At 48.7% G+C, this 19,255-nt stretch overlaps 1 protein-coding gene across 3 annotated transcripts in view; it reads right to left on the reverse strand.

The window, feature by feature from the left end:
- Positions 1-19,255, reverse strand: part of IQANK1 (IQ motif and ankyrin repeat containing 1) — a 184,822-nt gene that overhangs the window by 153,183 nt on the left and 12,384 nt on the right. For all 3 annotated transcript variants that reach the window (XM_050939360.1, XM_050939359.1, XM_050939358.1), the window contains exon 3: positions 15,378-15,494. In XM_050939360.1, the coding sequence (XP_050795317.1) occupies positions 15,378-15,494 (117 nt within the window). The remainder of the gene's footprint in view (positions 1-15,377; positions 15,495-19,255) is intronic.

Below are 19,255 nucleotides of genomic sequence, written 5' to 3' on the forward strand. Positions count from 1 at the left end.
GCAGAGGAAGAGACCCGGTTACACTCTGTTAATGCAACCTAAAATTGCATTTGCTTTTTTTTGCAATAGCATCGCATTGTGACTCATTTGGAGGTTGTGATCCACCAGAACTCCAAGATCCTTCTCAGCGCTGCCGCTGCCAAGTCAGTTATCCCCCATTCTGAATTTGTGCATTTGGTTTTTCTTTCCTAAGAGGTAGCACCTTACATTTGTCTGTTGTTTAAAGCCCAGTTCTCAGATTATCAAGACTCCTCTGAATTTTAGCTCTTTCCTCCAAAAGTGTTGGCAACCCCTCTCCCAGCTTTGTGTCATCTGCAAACTAGATGTCTCTAGTATGCTCTCTATTCTTACATCCAGGTCATTAATAAAGATGTTAACACTGGACCCAAAACGGATCCCTGTGGAACCCCACCTGAGACCTCTCTTCAATCTGACATCGTTCCATTAATACCCTCTGTTTGCAGTTGCTTAACCAATTATGTACTGTGACCAAGTTCCTCCTCTACCTTGGTGGGTCCTGCGCTTATTCGTGGATTTGCTCGCCTCAGACATTTACCATGTGGGTTGGGAAAACAGCCCAGAGACTTTCCCCTCTGGTGGAATCCACAGTCCAAGTCACCTCCTCCTGTGTCTAATCAGGAGTTGGGAGGCTTGGGGGGAACCCAGGCCCGCCCTCTACTTCAGGTTCTAGCCCAGGGCCCTGTGGACTGTAGCTGTCTAGAGTGCCTCCTGGAACAGCTGTGCAACAGCTACAACTCCCTGGGCTACTTCCCCATGGCCTCCTCCCAACACCTTCTTTATCCTCACCACAGGACCTTTCTCCTGGTGTCCGATAACGCTTGTACTACTCAGTCCTCCAGCAATACGCCTTCTCACTCTCAGCTCCCAGTGCCTCTTGATCCCAGCTCCTCGCATGCACACCACAAAGTGATTGAGATTCTCTTTAAAACTGAGGTGCCCTGATTAGCCAGCCTGTCCTAATTGATTCTAGCAGTTTCTTCTTAATTAGCTCCAGGTGTCCTAATGCGTCTGCCTGCCTTAATTAGTTCCAGCAAGTTCCTGCTTGTTCTGGAACTGCCCCTGTTACCTTACCCAGGGAAAAGGGATCTACTTAATCTGGAAAAGACGGTTACTCACCTTTGTAACTGTTGTTCTTCGAGATGTGTTGCTCACATCCATTCCAGTTAGGTGTGCGCGCCGCGCGTGCACGTTCGTCGGAAACTTTTTACCCTAGCAACTCCAGTGGGCCGGCAGGTCGCCCCCTGGAGTGGCGCCGCCATGGCGCCCAATATATATCCCTGCCGGCCCACCCGCTCCTCAGTTCCTTCTTGCCGGCGACTCCGACAGTGGGGAAGGAGGGCGGGTGTGGAATGGATGTGAGCAACACATCTCGAAGAACAACAGTTACAAAGGTGAGTAACCGTCTTTTCTTCTTCGAGTGATTGCTCACATCCATTCCAGTTAGGTGAATCCCAAGCCATACCTAGGCGGTGGGGTCGGAGCGAGAAGTCGCGGCATGGAGCACAGCAGATCCGAAGGCCGCATCCTCTCTAGACTGCTGGACCAGGGCGTAGTGGGAAGCAAAGGTGTGGACCGATGACCAGGTCGCTGCCCGACAGATTTCCTGGATGGGCACACGGGCAAGGAAAGCCAGCGACGACGCCTGCGCCCTGGTAGAATGCGCAGTCACACGGCCCGTAGGGACGTGGGCCAAGTCATAGCAGGTCCTGATGCAGGACGTTACCCAAGAGGATAACCTCTGGGAGGAGATAGGAAGCCCTTTCATGCGGTCCGCTACTGCCACGAAAAGCTGGGGGGATTTGCGGAAGGGCTTAGTCCTCTCCACGTAGAACGCGAGAGCCCTACGGACATCAAGCGAGTGGAGCTGCTGCTCCCTGCCTGAGGAGTGAGGTTTCGGGAAAAAAACCGGGAGGAATATCTCTTGGTTGACGTGGAAGGCTGAGACCACCTTGGGGAGAAAAGCAGGGTGTGGTCTCAGCTGCACCTTGTCCTTGTGGAAGACCGTATATGGGGGGTCTACCACAAGAGCCCGGAGTTCCGACACCCGTCTAGCTGAGGTGATAGCTACTAGAAAGGCCGTCTTCCAAGAGAGGTAAAGCAGGGAGCAAGTAGCTAACGGCTCAAAGGGGGGCCCCATGAGCCGGGACAACACCAGGTTAAGATCCCAGGTCGGAGCAGGGGGACGGACGTTAGGGTATAAACGTTCCAGCCCCTTAAGGAATCTAGACACCGTCGGGTGGGAAAAAACAGAGCGACCATCCGCACCCGGGTGAAAGGTGGAGATAGCTGCTAGGTGGACTCGTAACGACGATATGGCCAGACCTTGCCCTTTGAGGGACCAAATGTAGTCTAAGATGTCGGCTACTGAAACTTCCATAGGGCGGAGATTTCTCTCCACGCACCAATAGGAGAAGCGCTTCCATTTGGCCAAATACGTCGCTCTTGTGGACGGCTTCCTGCTGCCCAAGAGCACCTCCCTCACCGGCGTGGAACAGCGCAGCTCAGAGCCCGTCAGCCACGCAGGAGCCACGCCGCTAGGTGCAGCGACTGCAGGTCCGGGTGACAGAGGGTCCCGTGCTCCTGGGTAATCAGGTCCGGATGAAGGGGCAGGGGAACTGGGTCGGCTATGGTCAGGTCCAGCAGCATGGGGTACCAGTGCTGTCTGGGCCATGCCGGGGCTACCATGATCACGTGAGCCCTGTCCCTGCGCACCTTCAGAAGGACCCTGTGGACCAACGGGAATGGGGGAAACGCATAGTACAGGTGGGTCGACCACTGGATGAGGAAGGCATCCGCTATCGACCCGGGCTCCCTGCCCTGAAAGGAGCAGAACGCTTGGCACTTCCTGTTCCCCTTGGACGCGAAGAGGTCCACCCGGGGATAACCCCACCTCCGGAAGATGGAGAGGGCGACGTCTGGGCGGAGGGACCACTCGTGTGACAGGAAGGATCTGCTCAATCGATCCGCCAGTGTGTTCCGTACTCCGGGGAGGAAGGAAGCCATGAGGTGAATGGAGTGGGCTACACAAAAGTCCCAGAGTCGTATCGCCTCGTGGCACAGGGAGGAGGATCTGGTGCCGCCCTGCTTGTTGATATAATACATGGTCGTCGTGTTGTCGGTGAACACCGCGACACAACGACCCTGGAGCTGATGACAGAACGTTTGACAAGCAAGACGGACCGCTCTCAACTCCCGCATGTTGATGTGTAGCCCCACCTCCTCCTGGGACCACAGGCCCTGCGTCCTCAGGGTCCCTGCGTGGGCCCCCCAGCCGAGATCTGAGGCATCTGTTGTTAGGGACACCGAGGGCTGAGATGGGTGGAAGGGGAGACCCGCACACAACACTGACTGGTCCAGCCACCAGCCGAGAGAATCTAAGACCCCCTGGGGGATCGTGATTAACATATCTAGTGGCTGTCTTGTCGGCCTGTAATGACCGATGAGCCACAGCTGGAGTGGCCTCATGCGGAGCCGAGCGTAATTGGTCACGAAAGTACAGGCCGCCATGTGGCCTAACAGGGTTAGACACGTCCTCACTGACGTCAAGGGGGCTGTCTGTAGCCGTTGCACGATGGCCGACAAGGCCTGGAACCGCTGCAATGGCAGCAAGGCCCTGCCCACAGTGGCGTCCAGGACGGCCCCGATGAATTCCACCCTTTGTGTGGGGGCCAGGGTGGACTTGTCTGTGTTCACCAAGAGGCCCAGAGTGGCGAACATGTCGGTGATCACACGGACATGGCTGCAGACTTGTTGGTGCGACGTGCCTCGAATCAACCAATCGTCCAGATACGGGAACACGTGGATACGACTGCGCCGAAGCTGCGCCACAACAACTGCCATGCATTTCGTAAACACTCTCGGGGCCGTGGACAAGCCAAATGGGAGGACTGCAAATTGGTAATGCAGAGACCCCACAAGGAAGCGAAGGAAACGTCTGTGGGGTGGCCAGATAGCAATGTGAAAATACGCGTCCTGCATGTCGAGGGCGGCGTACCAGTCTCCCGGATCCAGGGATGGGATAATGGTCCCCAAGGAAACCATGCGGAACTTCAACTTCACCAGGTACTTGTTGAGCTCTCGCAGGTCGAGGATAGGCCTGAGGCCTCCCTTGGCCTTGGGGATCAGAAAGTAGCGGGAATAAAACCCCTTGCCTTTCTCGTTCTCCGGCACCGCCTCTATAGCTCCTTTGCCGAGGAGCGTCTGCACCTCCTGCCGAAGGAATTGCTCGTGAGAGGGGTCCCTGAAGAGGGACGAGGAAGGGGGGCGGGGAGGAGGAAATGAAACAAACTGCAGGCGGTATCCCGACTGCACCGTGCGTAAGACCCAGCGGTCTGATGTTATTAGGGACCACGCCGGGAGGAAAAACGAAAGGCGGTTGGAAAACGGGGGGAAAGGATCCATTGGGGAAACTGTTACTGCGCCCTCGGGCGCACCTTCAAAATGAAGGCTTGGGTCCAGGCGGGGGCTTAGAGGAGCCTTGGTTTTGCCCCCCTTGGTTCCCCGAGTGCCTGCGCCTTCCGTTCCTGCCGCGGCGCCTGTTAAGGTCCTGCCGCTGGCGGAACTGGGAATACGGCCTGCGCTGTTGTTGTTGTTGCTGCGGCCGGAAGGGTCTACGTTGCGTCACTGGTGTGTGCATCCCTAGTGACCGCATGATAACTCGGTTATCTTTCAGACTCTTGAGTCTGGGATCTGTCTTGTCTGAAAATAATCCTTGGCCTTCGAAAGGAAGGTCCTGAATAGTATGCTGGAGCTCCGGCGGAAGGCCGGAAACCTGGAGCCAGGAGAGGCGACGCATAGTTACACCCGACGCGAGGGTACGGGCAGCCGAATCCGCAGCGTCCAAAGAGGCTTGCAAGGATGTGCGTGCGACCTTCTTGCCTTCCTCTAAGATGGCCGTAAACTCCTGACGAGCATCTTGTGGCAGCAGCTCCTTGAATTTATCTGCTGCCACCCAGGAGTTGAATGCGTATCTGCTTAACAGGGCCTGTTGGTTGGAGACCCTGAGCTGCAGCGCCCCAGCCGAGTACACCTTACGGCCGAGGAGATCCATCCGCCTGGCCTCCCTGGATTTGGGGGCCGGAGCCTCCTGGCCGTGACGCTCTTTATCGTTGACGGACTGGACCACCAGGGAACACGGAGTCGGGTGTACGTGGAGGTACTCGTAGCCCTTAGAAGGAGCCATGTACTTCCTCTCGACGCCCTTCGCAGTGGGAGGAATGGAGGCCGGAGACTGCCAGATGGTGTTGGCGTTGGCCTGAATGGTCCGTATGAACGGCAGGGCGACCCTGGTGGGAGCGTCTGCCGAGAGGATGGTCACAATAGGGTCCTCTACCTCCGAGACCTCCTCGGCTTGCAGACTCAGATTTTGGGCTACTCGCCTGAGGAGGTCCTGGTGCGCCCTGAGGTCTAGCGGGGGGGGGCTGTTGGAGGAGGTCCCAGCCACCGCTTCGTCAGGGGAGGAGGATGAGGAGACCCCCGGCAAGAGAGTGTCTAATGGGGGGTCTCCCTCGGCCCTCGCCTCTGCCTCAGGAGCCAAAGCGGAGTCCTGATGCTTGGACCCTTCCTCCCCATCCGGGGAGGGAGGGGGGCGAGACAAGGAGGCTTCAGGTGCCCTGCGCTCCGCAGTCACCGGCCTAGCAGGGAGCTGTTGGGGGCCCTGGGCCTGATGGTATGCCCAGGGTGTCCAGAAACCCCATTGCTGCGGGCCTTGGTCCTGCTGTGGAGGCTCACTGAAGAGTGCCGCCTGCCGGTCGGTGCCGAGCGCGTAGCCACTGTCCGTTAATGAACACACGGACGGCTGTCTAGAGGGCCATGGCGGGGCGGACCCTGGATGGTAAGGGTCCGCGCGGGCCGGCACGGGCGATCTTCTCGGTGCCGGGGACCGGTGCCGGGAGTCGTATCGGTGCCGGGACCGGGTTCTGTCACGGTGCCGGGATCTGGACCGGTACCGAGCGCTGCTTCGGTGCCGGGACCGGGACCTGCCACCGGTTCGGTGCCGGGAGGTGTGCCGGGACCGGGACCTGCCACCGGTTCGGTGCCGGGAGGTCGACCGGGACCGGGACCTGCCACCAGCTCGGCGCCGGGAGGTCGACCGGTGCGGCGAATGCCTGGATCGGCTCCTGGAGTCGCGGTGCCGGTAACGGCGGCTGGAGTCTGACCGCGATCGTCGTGATGTCGACCGGTGCCGCGAGTGCGACCGGTACCGCTGAGGGGAGCGGCGCCGGGACTGCGAGCGGTGGCGGGATCTGGAGCGACCGTGCCGTCGGGACCTGGATCGAGACCGTGAGTCCCGAGACGGTGCCGACATCATAGGCTTGCCTCTGGACACGACCCGCACCGGAGGTACCGGGGGTGGTAGCTGAGTGGGCTCGGTCATGGCTATAAGGTCCCGTGCCGAGGCGAAGGTCTCTGGTGTGGATGGCACCACTATCTCGACCCCAGATGTCATGGGGGAGCTTGGCGGCACCGGACTCGACGGACCCGCCGGGCCCGGAGTCGACGGTGCCGGCGGCGCCGCGGCCGATGTTGAGGCCGGGCGCTCCACTCGGGTCTGCCTGGCCGGAGTAATGGACTTCAACGGCCTAGGCTCTGCCCCCGGTGCCGGAGAAGGTCGGTGCCGGGGAGTCTTCTCGGTGCCGGTGCGATCCGGTGCCGGCGCCGACATCACGGCCTGCGAAGCCGCCGGGTCAAGTGCCGCCTCCATAAGGAGAGTCCGGAGCCTTTGATCCCTCTCCTTCTTAGTCCTTGGCTTAAAAGCCTTGCAGATGCGGCACTTGTCGGATCTGTGCGATTCCCCCAGGCACTTCAGGCACGCGTCGTGGGGATCGCTGGTAGGCATCGGCTTCTTGCAGGCCGCACACTGCTTGAAGCCCGGCGAACCAGGCATGAGCCCGGTGCCGGGTGCCGGGAAGGGCTAAGCCCCCGGCGAAAAACTATTTACAACTACTTATCAGTTAACTACTACTATCTACTTAACAATCTAACTAACAACTACAATAGAGATAACGATAGAGAACAAGGAGAGCTAGGGACGTGGAGGACAGCTATGCCGCGCTCCACAGTTCCAACGACCGACACGGCGGTAAGAAGGAACTGAGGAGCGGGTGGGCCGGCAGGGATATATATTGGGCGCCATGGCGGCGCCACTCCAGGGGGCGACCTGCCGGCCCACTGGAGTTGCTAGGGTAAAAAGTTTCCGACGAACGTGCACGCGCGGCGCGCACACCTAACTGGAATGGATGTGAGCAATCACTCGAAGAAGAACTAATATATCTGCCTTCTAAGGGTATGGCTACACTTGCAACTGTACAGCGCTGGAAGTTAAACCTGTCTTCATATAGCTGAGTAGGGAAAGTGCTGCAGTCTGTCCCCACTGACAGCTGCCAACCCACTGTCATGGCCACATTTGCAGCGACATTGGGAGCAGTGCATTATGGACAGCTATCCCAGTGTTCAAGTGGCTGCAATGTGCTTTTCAAAAGGGGGGGTGAGGTGGAGTGTGACAGGGAGCGTGGGGGAGAGAGAGTGTGGATTTTTGGAGCCAACACTGTGTCAGTACCCTGACTTGCAAGTTCTGACCCCCTCCCCTCTCTCATTCACTGAAAGCAAACAGCCTTTTTTCCTCACAGACCAGATAAGCAGCCACTCCGAAACGGACCCCCCACCCACCGGCTGCTTCTCTCCTCAAGCAAACACTAGCTGTGGGTGTTCCAAAGGGAGCCCCCCTGCCTCTGCTCATTCACAGCAAACAGTAGCTGTGTTTTGTTTTTTCAACAAGTAGCTTCCAGAGCCTGGAGTTCACACAAAACAAAGAGCGAAACCTTCACTTAAAAGGATTATGGGAAGCTTCTGGAGGTCAGTCACGGTGTACTAAGGTTATTCCCTGTTTACACTGGTGCCCCAGCGCTGCAGCAGTAGCGCTATACTCTTTATTCCTCCTCAGGGAGGTGGAGTACAAGCAGCGCTGTAGCCACGGAGATACAGCGCTGTATGTGCCTTGCCAGTGTGCATGGGGAGTGAGTTACAGCGCTGTTAGTGGCTTTACTGGCTGTAACTCAAGTGTAGCTAAGGCCTAACACTAAAATAATTAATGGAGATATATCTATCTCCTAGAACTGGAAGGGACCCTAAAGGATCATGGAGTCCAGCCCCCTGCCTTCACTAGCAGGACCAAGTACTGATTTTGCCCCAGATTCCTAAATGGCCCCCTCAAGGATTGAACTCACAACCCTGGGTTTAGCATGCCAATGCTCAAACCACTGAGCTATCCCTCCCCCTTCTCTTATAGCCATCTGGCCTGACCCTGTCACAGTACCCACTTCATGATAGCTGTGTCAAGCCTGCATTTCTCCAGTTTACCAATCAGAATGTCATGTGGGACTGTGTCAAAAACCTTGCTGAAGTTCAGGTATATTATTCATTGCTCTAGTAGCTTCCCAGGTATCAAAGTCAGGATCACTTGTCTATAATTTCAAGCTCCTCCTTTTTAAAGATGGGCACTACATTGTCCTGGAAGACTGGAGAGGGGCTCTCTCCTATTATCCATGAGTTTGTACATATTATTGCCAGTGGCTCTGAAATTTCTTCAGCTAATTCCTTCAGTACCCTCAGGTGAATAGCATCTGGCCCAGCTGATTTGAATTCATTCAAACTAGTCAGATCTCTGATATATTATTTACTTATCCCGATATGCATCCTTCCCCCTTTATTGTTTATGGTAATTTTGCTAGTGATCTGGTCACATGTTGGTTTTTGTGAGAAAACTGAAGCAAAGTAGCCATTGAGCAGCTGTGCCTTCCTATCATTTTCCATTACCAGTTCATCTTCTCAATTGAACAGCAGACCTGCACAATTCCTGATCTTTCTTTTTTGTCTGACATATCTGAAGAACCTCTTTTTGTCGTCTCTAACGTTCCTTACCAACTGTAACTTGTTCTTTCCTTGGCTTTCCCAATTTTGTCCCTACAATCTCGCGCTATTCCTATGTTTACCTCCTTGGTGGCATGCCAGTCCTTCCATTTCCTGGATGTATCCCTTTTGTTTTTTATTAAAAAAAATTAATCACAGTTTTAACTGCACTATTAAACAATAGAATACCAATTGAAATGTATTAAATATTTTGGATGTTTTTCTACATTTTCATAGATATTGTATTGTTTTGTAACTGAAATCAGTGTATATTTTTATTACAAATATTTGCACTGTAAAAATGATAAACAAAAGAATTAGTATTTTTCAATTCACCTCATACAAGAACTGTAGTGCAATCTGTCGTGAAAATGCAACTTATAAATGTAGATTTTTTTGTTACATAACTGCACTCAAAAACAAAACAATGTAAAACTTTAGAGCCTACAAGTTCTCTCAGTCCTACTTCTTGTTCAGCCAATCGCTAAGACAAACAAGTTTGTTTACATTTATAGGAGATAATGCTGACCTATTCTTATTTACAATGTCACCAGAAAGTGAGAACAGGCATTTGCATGGCACTTTTGTAGCTGGCACTGCAAGGTATTTATGTGCCAAATATGCTAAACAATTGTATGCTCTTTCATACAAGCACTGCTCTTTTCTTCTCTACCTGCATCTGTAGCCAGACAGAGCGCCTGAGCATGGATGCTTCTACCCAGATCTTGGTGTGGTTTTGCGAGAGACTGTGACTTGCAATTCCCACTTACTGATACCCAGGCTGAGGGGACCATCTGATGTGAAAGGTGCCTGCTGGTGGAATCTCTCAGGCAGCAGGTGGGGGAGCTACAGGAGGAGGTGGCTAGGTTGAGGAGCATCCGAATCCACGAGCAATTCCTGGACAGTGTCCATGTGCAGACAGCTGAGGTAGCTGTCCCAGTACATAGGACTGCTGATACATCACTGGTGGAGGAGGAGATGGCTCAGGGTGGACACTGGCAGCTGGTTACTTCTGGCAGCAGGCAGTGCTCCACCCCTGTCCCGAACCCTCCTACTGTGGTAATAGGTAACCATTATGCTCTTCTTGATACAGGAGAGAAGGAATCGCCTCCTACAGAGGAGGAGGAGAAGCCTCGTACCTCTAAGGCTGGAAGGTCTGCTGCCACCACTGCAAATAGGAAACAGGGCTCTGGGAGTACGGGTGAAGGAGTTTGGAGCGGAGGTGGTATTCTCTTTGATTCTTCCTGTCAAAGGTAGGGGCCCACGCAGAGACAGGTGCATCGTGGAGGTGAATGCCTGGCTGCAAAGATGGTGTCGCCAGGAGGGCTTTGGCTTCCTCGACCACGGGATGCTATTCCAGGAAGGACTGCTAGGCAGAGATGGCGTTCACCATTTGAGGAGGGGAAAAACCCTCTTTGGACACAGACTGGCTAACCTAGTGAGAAGGGCTTTAAACTAGGTTCAACAGGGACAGGTGAACAAAGCCCACAGGTAAGTGGGGAACATGGAGACCTGGGAGACGGGTTGGAAATAGGAGGGAGCGTGGGCCATAATGGCAGAGAGAAAGGAGGGTCAGGGCAAAACTGGGAGGCAAGATCAAATCAGTATCTTAAATGCCTATATACAAATGTGAGAAGTATGGTTAATAAGCAGGAAGAACTGGAAGTGATAATAAATAAATACAGCTATGACATTGTTAAGTATCAGAGGGGTAGCCATATTAGTCTGGATCTGTAAAAGCAGCGAAGAGTCCTGTGGCACCCTATAGACTATGACATTGTTGGCATCACTGAAACTTGGTGGGATAATGCACATGATTGGAATGGTGGTGTGGATGGATACAGCTTGCACAGGAAGGATAGACAGGGGAAAAAGGGAGGAGGTGTTGCCTTATATATTAAAAATGTACACACTTGGACTGAGGTGGAGATGGACATAGGAGACAGAAGTGTTGAGAGTCTCTGGGTTAGGATAAAAGGAGTAAAAAACAAAGGGTGATATGCTAGGAGTCTACTACAGGCCACCTAACCAGGTGGAAGAGGCTTTTTTTAAACAGCTAACAAAATCATACAAAGCCCAAGATTTAGTGGTGATGGGAGACTTCAACTATCCAGATATATGTTGGGAACATAACACAGCGGGGCACAGACCATCCAATAAGGTCTTGGACTGCATTACAGACAACTTTTTATTTCAAAAGGTTGAAAAAGCTACTGTGGGGAAGCTGTTCTAGACTTGATTTTAACAAATAGGAAGAAACTCATTGAGAATTTGAAAGTAGAAGGTAGCTTGAGTGATCATGAAATCATAAGAGTTCACAATTCACAAAGGGTAGAAGGGAGTACAGCAAAATAGAGACAGTGGATTTCAGGAAGGCAGATTCTGGTAAGCTCAGAGAGCTGATAGATAAGGTCCCATGGGAATCAAAACTATGGGGAAAAACAACTGAGGAGAGTTGGCAGTTTTTCAAAGGGACACTATTAAGGGCCCAAAAGCAAGCTATTTTGCTGGGTAGGAAAGATAGAAAATGTGGCAAAAGATCACCTAGGCTTAACCACGAGATCTTGCATGATCTAAAAAATAAAAAGGAGGCATATTAAAAAATGGAAACTAGGTCAGATTACAAAGGATGAATATAGGCAAACAACACACGAATGCAGGGGCAAGATTAGAAAGGCAAAGGCACAAAATGACCTCAGACTAGCTACAGGAATAAAGGGAAACAAGATGACTTTTTATCAATATATTAGAAGCAAGAGGAAGACCAAGGACAGGGTAGGCCCACTGCTCAGTGAGGAGGGAGAAACAGTAACAGGAAACTTGGAAATGGCAGAGATGCTTAATTACTTCTTTGTTTCGGTCTTCATCGAAGTCTGAAGGAATGCCTAACATAGTGAATGCTAATGGGAAGGGGTAGGTTTAGAAGATAAAATAAAAAAAGAGCAAGTTAAAAATCACTTAGAAAAGTTAGATGCCTGCAAGTCACCAGGGCCTGATGAAATGCATCCTAGAATACTCAAGGAGCTAATAGAGGAGGTATCTGAGTCTCTAGCTATTATCTTTGGAAAATCATGGGAGACGGGAGAGATTCCAGAAGACTGGACAAGGGCAAATATAGTGCCCATCTATAAAAAGGGAAATAAAAACAACCCAGGAAACTACAGACCAGTTAGTTTAACTTCTGTGCCAGGGAAGATAATGGAGCAAGTAATTACGGAAATCTGCAAACACTTGGAAGGTGGTAAGGTGATAGGGAATAGCCAGTAAAGAACAAATCATGTCAAACAAATCTGATAGCTTTCTTTGATAGGATAACGAGTCTTGTGGATAAGGGAGAAGTGGTGGATGTGGTATACCTAGACTTTAGTAAGGCATTTGATACGGTCTCGCATGATATTCTTATCAATAAACTAGGCAAATACAACTTAGATGGGGCTACTATAAGGTGGGTGCATAACTGGTTGGATAACCGTACTCAGAGTAGTTATTAATGGCTCCCAATCCTGCTGGAAAGGTATAACAAGTGGGGTTCCGCAGGGGTCTCTTTTGGGACCGGCTCTGTTCAATATTTTCATCAACGACTTAGATATTGGCATAGAAGGTACGCTTATTAAGTTTGTGGATGATACCAAACTGGGAGGGATTGCAACTGCTTTGGAGGATAGGGTCATAATTCAAAATGATCTGGACAAACTGGAGAAATGGTCTGAGGTAAACAGGATGAAGTTTAACAAAGACAAATGCTAAGAGCTCCACTTAGGAAGGAACAATCAGTTTCACAAATACAGAATGGGAAGAGACTGTATAGGAGTGCAGCAGAAAAGAGATCTAGAGTTATAATGGACCACAAGCTAAATAAGTCAGTGTGATGCTGTTGCAAAAAAGCAAACATGATTCTGGGATGCTTTAACAGATGTGTTGTGAGCATGACACGAGAAGTCATTCTTCCGCTCTACTCTGCGCTGGTTAGGCCTCAACTGGAGTATTGTGCCCAGTTCTGGGTACCGCATGTCAAGAAAGATGTGGAGAAATTGGAGAGGGTCCAGAGAAGAGTAACAAGAATGATTAAGGATCTTGAGAACATGGCCTATGAAGGAAGGCTGAAACAACTGGGTTTCTTTAGTTTGTAAAAGAGAAGACTGAGAGGAGACATGATAGCAGCTTTCAGGTATCTAAAAGGGTGTCATACAACTTGTTCATCTTAGCCTCTAAGGATAGAACAAGAAACAATGGGCTTAAACTGCAACAAGGGAAGTTTAGGTTGGACATTAGGAAAAAGTTCCTAACTGTCAGGGTGGTTAAACACTGGAATAAATTGCCTAGAGAGGTTGTGGAATCTCCATCTCTGGAGATATTTAAGAGTAGGTTAGATAAATGTCTATCTGGGATGGTCTAGACAGTATTTGGTCCTGCCATTAGGGCAGGGAGCTGGACTCTGTGACCTCTCAAGGTCCCTTCCAGTCCTTGAATCTATGCTTCAGCCACCATTCTAAAGGACATGTTTCCATGCTCACAACGCTCGTTAAAAAAATAACGTGTTAATTACATTTGTAACTGAACTCCTTGGGGGAGAACTGTATGTCCCCTGCTCTGTTTTACCCGCATTCTGCCATATATTTCATCTTATAGCAGCCTTGGACAATGACCCAGCACATGTTGTTGTTCATTTCACTGCAGATTTGACAAATTGCAAAATGCAATGTGAGACTTCTAAAGATAGCTACAGTACTCAATCCAAGATTTAAGGATCTGAAGAGCCTTTCAAAATCTGAGAGGCACGAGGTGTGGAGCATGCTTTCAGAAGTCTTAAAAGAGCAACACTCTGATGCAGAAACTACAGAACCCGAACTACCAAAAGAGAAAATCAACCTTCTGCTGATGGCATCTGACTCAGATATGAAAATGAACATGCATCGGTCTGCATTACTTTGGCTGGTTATTGAACAGAACCAGTTACCAGTATGGACATATGTCCCCAGGAATGGTGGCTGAAGCATGAAAGGACATATGAATCTTTAGCACATCTGGCACATATCTTGCGAAGCCGGCTAAAACAGTGCCATGAGAATGTCTGTTCTCACTTTCAAGTGACATTGTAAACAAGAAGCAGGCAGCATTATCTCCGTCAAGTATAAACAAACTTGTTTGTCTGAGCAATTGACTGAACAAGAAGTAGGACTGAGTGCACTTGCAGGTTCTAAATTTTTACATTGTTTTATTTTTGAATGCAGTGTTTTTCCCACAATTCTACATTTGTAAGTTCAACTTTCATGATAAAGAGATTGCAACACAGTACTTGTATTAGGTGAATTAAATATTATTTCTTTTGGTTTTTACACAGTTCAAATACTTGTAATAAAAAATAAATATAAAGTGAGCACTGTACACTTTCTATTCTCTGTTGTAATAGAAATCAATATATTTGAAAATGTAGAAAACAGCCAAAAGTATTTAAATAAATGGTATTCTATTGTTTAACAGCACCATTAATTGCGATTATTTTTTTAATTGCTTGACAGCCCTAGTTTAGATTAAAAGTAAAACAAGTTTATTAACAAAAGGAGAGAGGATTACTTTTTTTAATCATTTGACAGCCTTAGTTTTTATATAGCTAAAAATCTCATTGTGCAGCCACACTGACCTTCTGTGGCTCTTCTTATCTATCTTCTGCATCAGAATAGTTTGATGTTGAGCCTCCAGGATTACATCTTTTAAGGAACTGCCAGCCCCCTTCAACTCCTTTTCTTCTTAACTGGTCTTTCCATGGGATCTTGCCTATTATTTCTCTGACTCAGCTGAAATCTGCTTTTCTGAAGTTTAGAGTCCTAGTTTTGCTGTTCTCATGTTCTCCTTTCCATAGGACCTTGAATTTTATCAGATCATGGTCACTTCCTCCAAAGTTCCTGACTACCTTCATGTTCTCAACTAATTCATTCCTGTTGGTCTAAACCAGATCCAAAATAGATGACCCTCTAGTTGTTTCCTCAACTTTCTGGTCCCCTACATACACTAAGAATTTGGAGGACATATGTTTTTCTGTAATAGTCTTCCAACAGATATCACGGAAGTTAAAATCTCCCATTAATACTAGCTCATGTGTGTTTACTAATCTTGTTACCTGCTTGTAGAATGACTCATCCATTTCCTCTTCCTGATTTGGTTGTCTAAAATAGACCCCCACCATAACATCACTACTGTCAACCCATTATCAACTGAAGATAATTCCAGATTATACCTCTTTCTAACCAATCAAGATTTAATTGATCACTGAATTAGAAATTAGTGATTGTCAAGGTGTAAGTGATCACAAGTGTATTGAGTGTCCCCACAGGGTTTTACATTGGGTTAAAAACCACACCTTTAGTTAAACCAGTGCACCTTTATATATAGACAAGACCTGTTACCCATTATGATCGAGCACTCCCAGAACAACTCTATATAGCACCTACCTATATGCGGGCTGTGTATTAGGGCTGGCTCATTCTGCTTATTGCTGGATTTCCTTGGGAGCTTGGAGCTGCTCTCTTCCTTAGTTGTGCCTTTCCTCTGAGCTTTCTGGCCTAATGCTGGGAAAGGGGAACAAAAAACAAAACAAAAACCTTTAGCCATTTTATTTACCAGAGGCTACCTGATACCTAAAGATAAGCTCCTAAATCTGTAAAACTTCCAAAAGTTTTTGGGTGCCCATAAATCCCACTAAATTCAATAGTCAGGCCAGAACACAGAACATCATTGGTGATGCTGATGAATGATCTCTTGAAGTTGATGGAAGGCAGACATTCATTCTCATACTCCTGGGCCTCTCTTCAGCTAACAACAGTCTGTCATGAGCTACTGCTATTCCACCTGAGGGAGATGGTAGGAATCCAGGGAAATATGCTAAAATGGTTTGAATCCTCCCTGGCAGGATGCACCCAAAGGACAGTGATGGGAAACTGCACCTCCACTCTCAGACCTGTGTTCCCTCTAAGGTGTGCACCTGGGCAGCTGCATAAGCGGGCAGCAAGGGCTGTGCACCTAATTACTGGAAGTGCACAAGCATGGCTCCACTAATTAGGTGCCTGGACCCTGGAGAGGACACACATGTAAGCCAGTGGTGTGGGGGGAATAGGGGTAGTGGCCTCCTCTCTCCCAGCCCCAGCTTGGCTGCGGTGGCCGGGGAGATGCCTCTGGGAGCCAACTGAAAACAAAGTAGTTAAGCTCACAGTGGCAGGCAGTTACATTCTAAGCAAGCTGGTGACTCTGTTGCTCGAATGTTTAGCCCCAAGTACAGTGACAGTAATCAAGTCTGAAGGTGACAAACACATGGCTTATTGGGGCTAGATCTTCAAGGAAGAAGGAGTAGAGGATTTTAGCAGCGGATGGTGGAAGAAGGTGGTGTTGTATTTATGTGGTTCTGATTTTTTGTTTTTTTGCCACAGACCACTTTAAGGTTAGGGAGGTCCTCTCAGCCACTATACTACCTGGTCATTTAAAGGATGGTGGGTGTCTTCCAGGGCTAATAGGAATACTTGATTTTCACTGGTGTTCACCAGTGTCCAGGGGCACAGCACAGCTTTCAAATGTTTCCAAGGAATTCTAGCACTTCATTATGCAGGAGTTAGGGCCAAACTCTTGTCCAGCCCTCGCCCCAAACAAATTCTAAAACTTAATGGAAACCACTTGTCTGCAATCCAGACAAGTGGTTTCCATTAAGTTTTAGAATTTGTTTGGGGAGAGGTATTGCAAACCATTAAGGCCATATCTTTGCTATCTGGAATAGTTCTGGCTCTTTAGATTACTCCCATTGACTAATAAGTAGCAAGCACTAGGTTTGGTGCTAAGTGTTTTGTAGGATGAAGACTTTATTTGCAAGCTCCGAAACCATGTGTTAATGTGATCTGTTTACTTAAGGGACTTACAAAAACTTAATGAGCCTACTCTGAGTTTTTGAGTTGGTCACACTCACAATATGAAACCAGGAGAACTTTAACTTTGCCTGTTTCTACAGGGTTCTGTTGCACTAACACAGCATGAGTCCTAAACACTCATTTAAAATACCCATCACCAACCACTTGATGTTTTACTTCCCGTCATATTTTCAGTGTTGTCACTTATTTGTTTATGGGTTTGTTTGCTGTCTGTGTTGCTTTATTAGTTATTTTTACTGTTCTATGTGTGTGAAGTATTAATCAGCTTAAGAGTTGACATCCCACAGAAATTGTATAAGCCTGAATGAATGCCTTTTACTCTCCTTTCCAATATCAGAAAATATTGTATTAATATTTGCAAGGAGAGCATCACTATTTCCAGTTGACTCATAGATTTGTTTAGCATCTTAAAGCTGAGCTATGTGTGCAAATATGCATGCAAGAGGGATAGTTTTGTGAACCGCAAATGTCCGTAGCATGCTAGCGTTTTGACAGATGCTTCATTTTTCGAGAGCAGCTTTCTCTGAAGATGTAGTGGTCTATGATAGGATTAGGTTATTGAATTGAGCCTCTGGTGCATATTTTTTATGCTTTCACGTAATGGCCATGACTTTGTTTTATTTATATAGCTCTGTCATAAACAGATAGTTAAGGGTTAATGTCTCTTATCTGTAAAGGGTTAAGAAGCTCAGTAAACCTGGCTGACACCTGACCAGAGGACGAAAGTATCTTGTCCCTCTATTCAAATCTTGGTGGACGGAAGTCTTTGTTTGTCTTTTATTTTTTTTGGTCGTTCGCTCTTGGGACTAAGAGGGACGGGACATCAATCCAGTCTCTCCAAATCTTTCTGAATCAGTCTCTCATGTTTCAAACTTGTAAGTAATTAGCCAGGCACGGCATGTTAGTCTTATGTTTGTTTTCTCAATTTGTAAATGTTTCTTTTTGCTGGAAGGATTTTACCTCTGTTTGCTGTAACTTTGAACCTAAGGCTAGGGGGGGCCCCTCTGGTCTATAGGAATCTGATTACCCTGTAAAGCATTTTCCATCCTGATTTTACAGAGAATTTTTACCTTTTCTTTCTTTAATTAAAAGCTTTCTTTTTAAGAACCTGATTGATTTTTTCCTTGTGTTAAGATCCAAGGGGATTGGATCTGGACTCACCAGGGATTGGTGGGGGAAAGGAGGGGGATGGTAAATATCTCCTTGTTTTAAGATCCAAGGGGTTTGGATCTGTGTTCACCAGGGAATTGGTGAAGTCCCTCAACGCAACCCAGGGAAGGGACGAAGTTTTGGGGGAACAGAGAGTGCCCCAGACACTGGAATTCTGGGTGGTGGCAGTGTATACCAGATCCAAGCTAGTAATTAGGCTTAGAAGTGTCCATGCAGGTCCCCAAATTTGTACCTATAAGTTCAGAGTGGGGAAAGAAACCTTGACATGGTAAGCAGCGGTTTGGGATTTTTTTTAGGAACCAAAAGCCAGTGGGATATTTTTTCTCTCCTTTCTAGCTGCTTGGAAAGCAGCCTCAGGGCAGAGGTGTTAAGTTTTTTAACAAGGGTCTTTGTTAAGAGGAGGCTTCAAGCTGTGAGCAAGCAGCCAGCAAAAGGGAATTTACAAGCTGAATTGTTTTCTTTCTTTCTACCTCTGGGGTACAGCTAGTTACAAAATCTCTGTTAACCAAGCAGCCCTGAGCTGAGTGCAACCCAGTCAGTGAACTGCAGGGGAGTGTGGCCAGCATAAGAAAGCAGGAAAATGAGTACCAGTGAAACAGTTAAACTAGAAATGACTAGGCTGGACGCAGAAGAGAAAGCCAAAGAGGTTGATCACAGGAGAGCTATGGAGATGAAACAAAAAGAAAGGGAAAGAGAGAGAAAGCATGAACTGGACTTAGCAAAGGCTAGGCCGGATGTACCGGCCAACTCTAACAAACCTTCTCCAGGTAGTTCCCCATCCCAGAAAATTCCCCACCTACAAGGCAGGTGATGATACTGAGGCCTTCTTAGAAAATTTTGAAAGGGCCTGCCTTGGGTACAACATCTCTGCAGACCAGTACATGATAGAGCTGAGGTCACAGCTCAGTGGACCCTTAGTAGAGGTGGCGGCTGAAATGCCTAAGGAACACATGAACGATTATGATCTTTTTCAAACCAAGGCCAGAATCAGAATCGGGCTAACACCTGAGCATGCCCGCTGGCGGTTCAGAGCCCTAAGGTGGAAACCAGATGTGTCATTTACCTGATACGCCTACCACATTGGAAAGAATTATAATGCCTGGATATCAGGAGCAAATGCTAAATCTCTGGAAGAGCTGGCCTTCCTAATGCAAATGGAGCAGTTCTTAGAGGGCGTTCCTGAGGAAACAGAAAGGTACATCCTAGATGGGAAGCCCAAAACTGTAACTGAGGTGGGGGACATTGGA

Source organism: Gopherus flavomarginatus, chromosome 2 (assembly GCF_025201925.1).
Source record: "Gopherus flavomarginatus isolate rGopFla2 chromosome 2, rGopFla2.mat.asm, whole genome shotgun sequence".
In the NCBI taxonomy this organism is placed as follows: domain Eukaryota; kingdom Metazoa; phylum Chordata; order Testudines; family Testudinidae; genus Gopherus; species Gopherus flavomarginatus.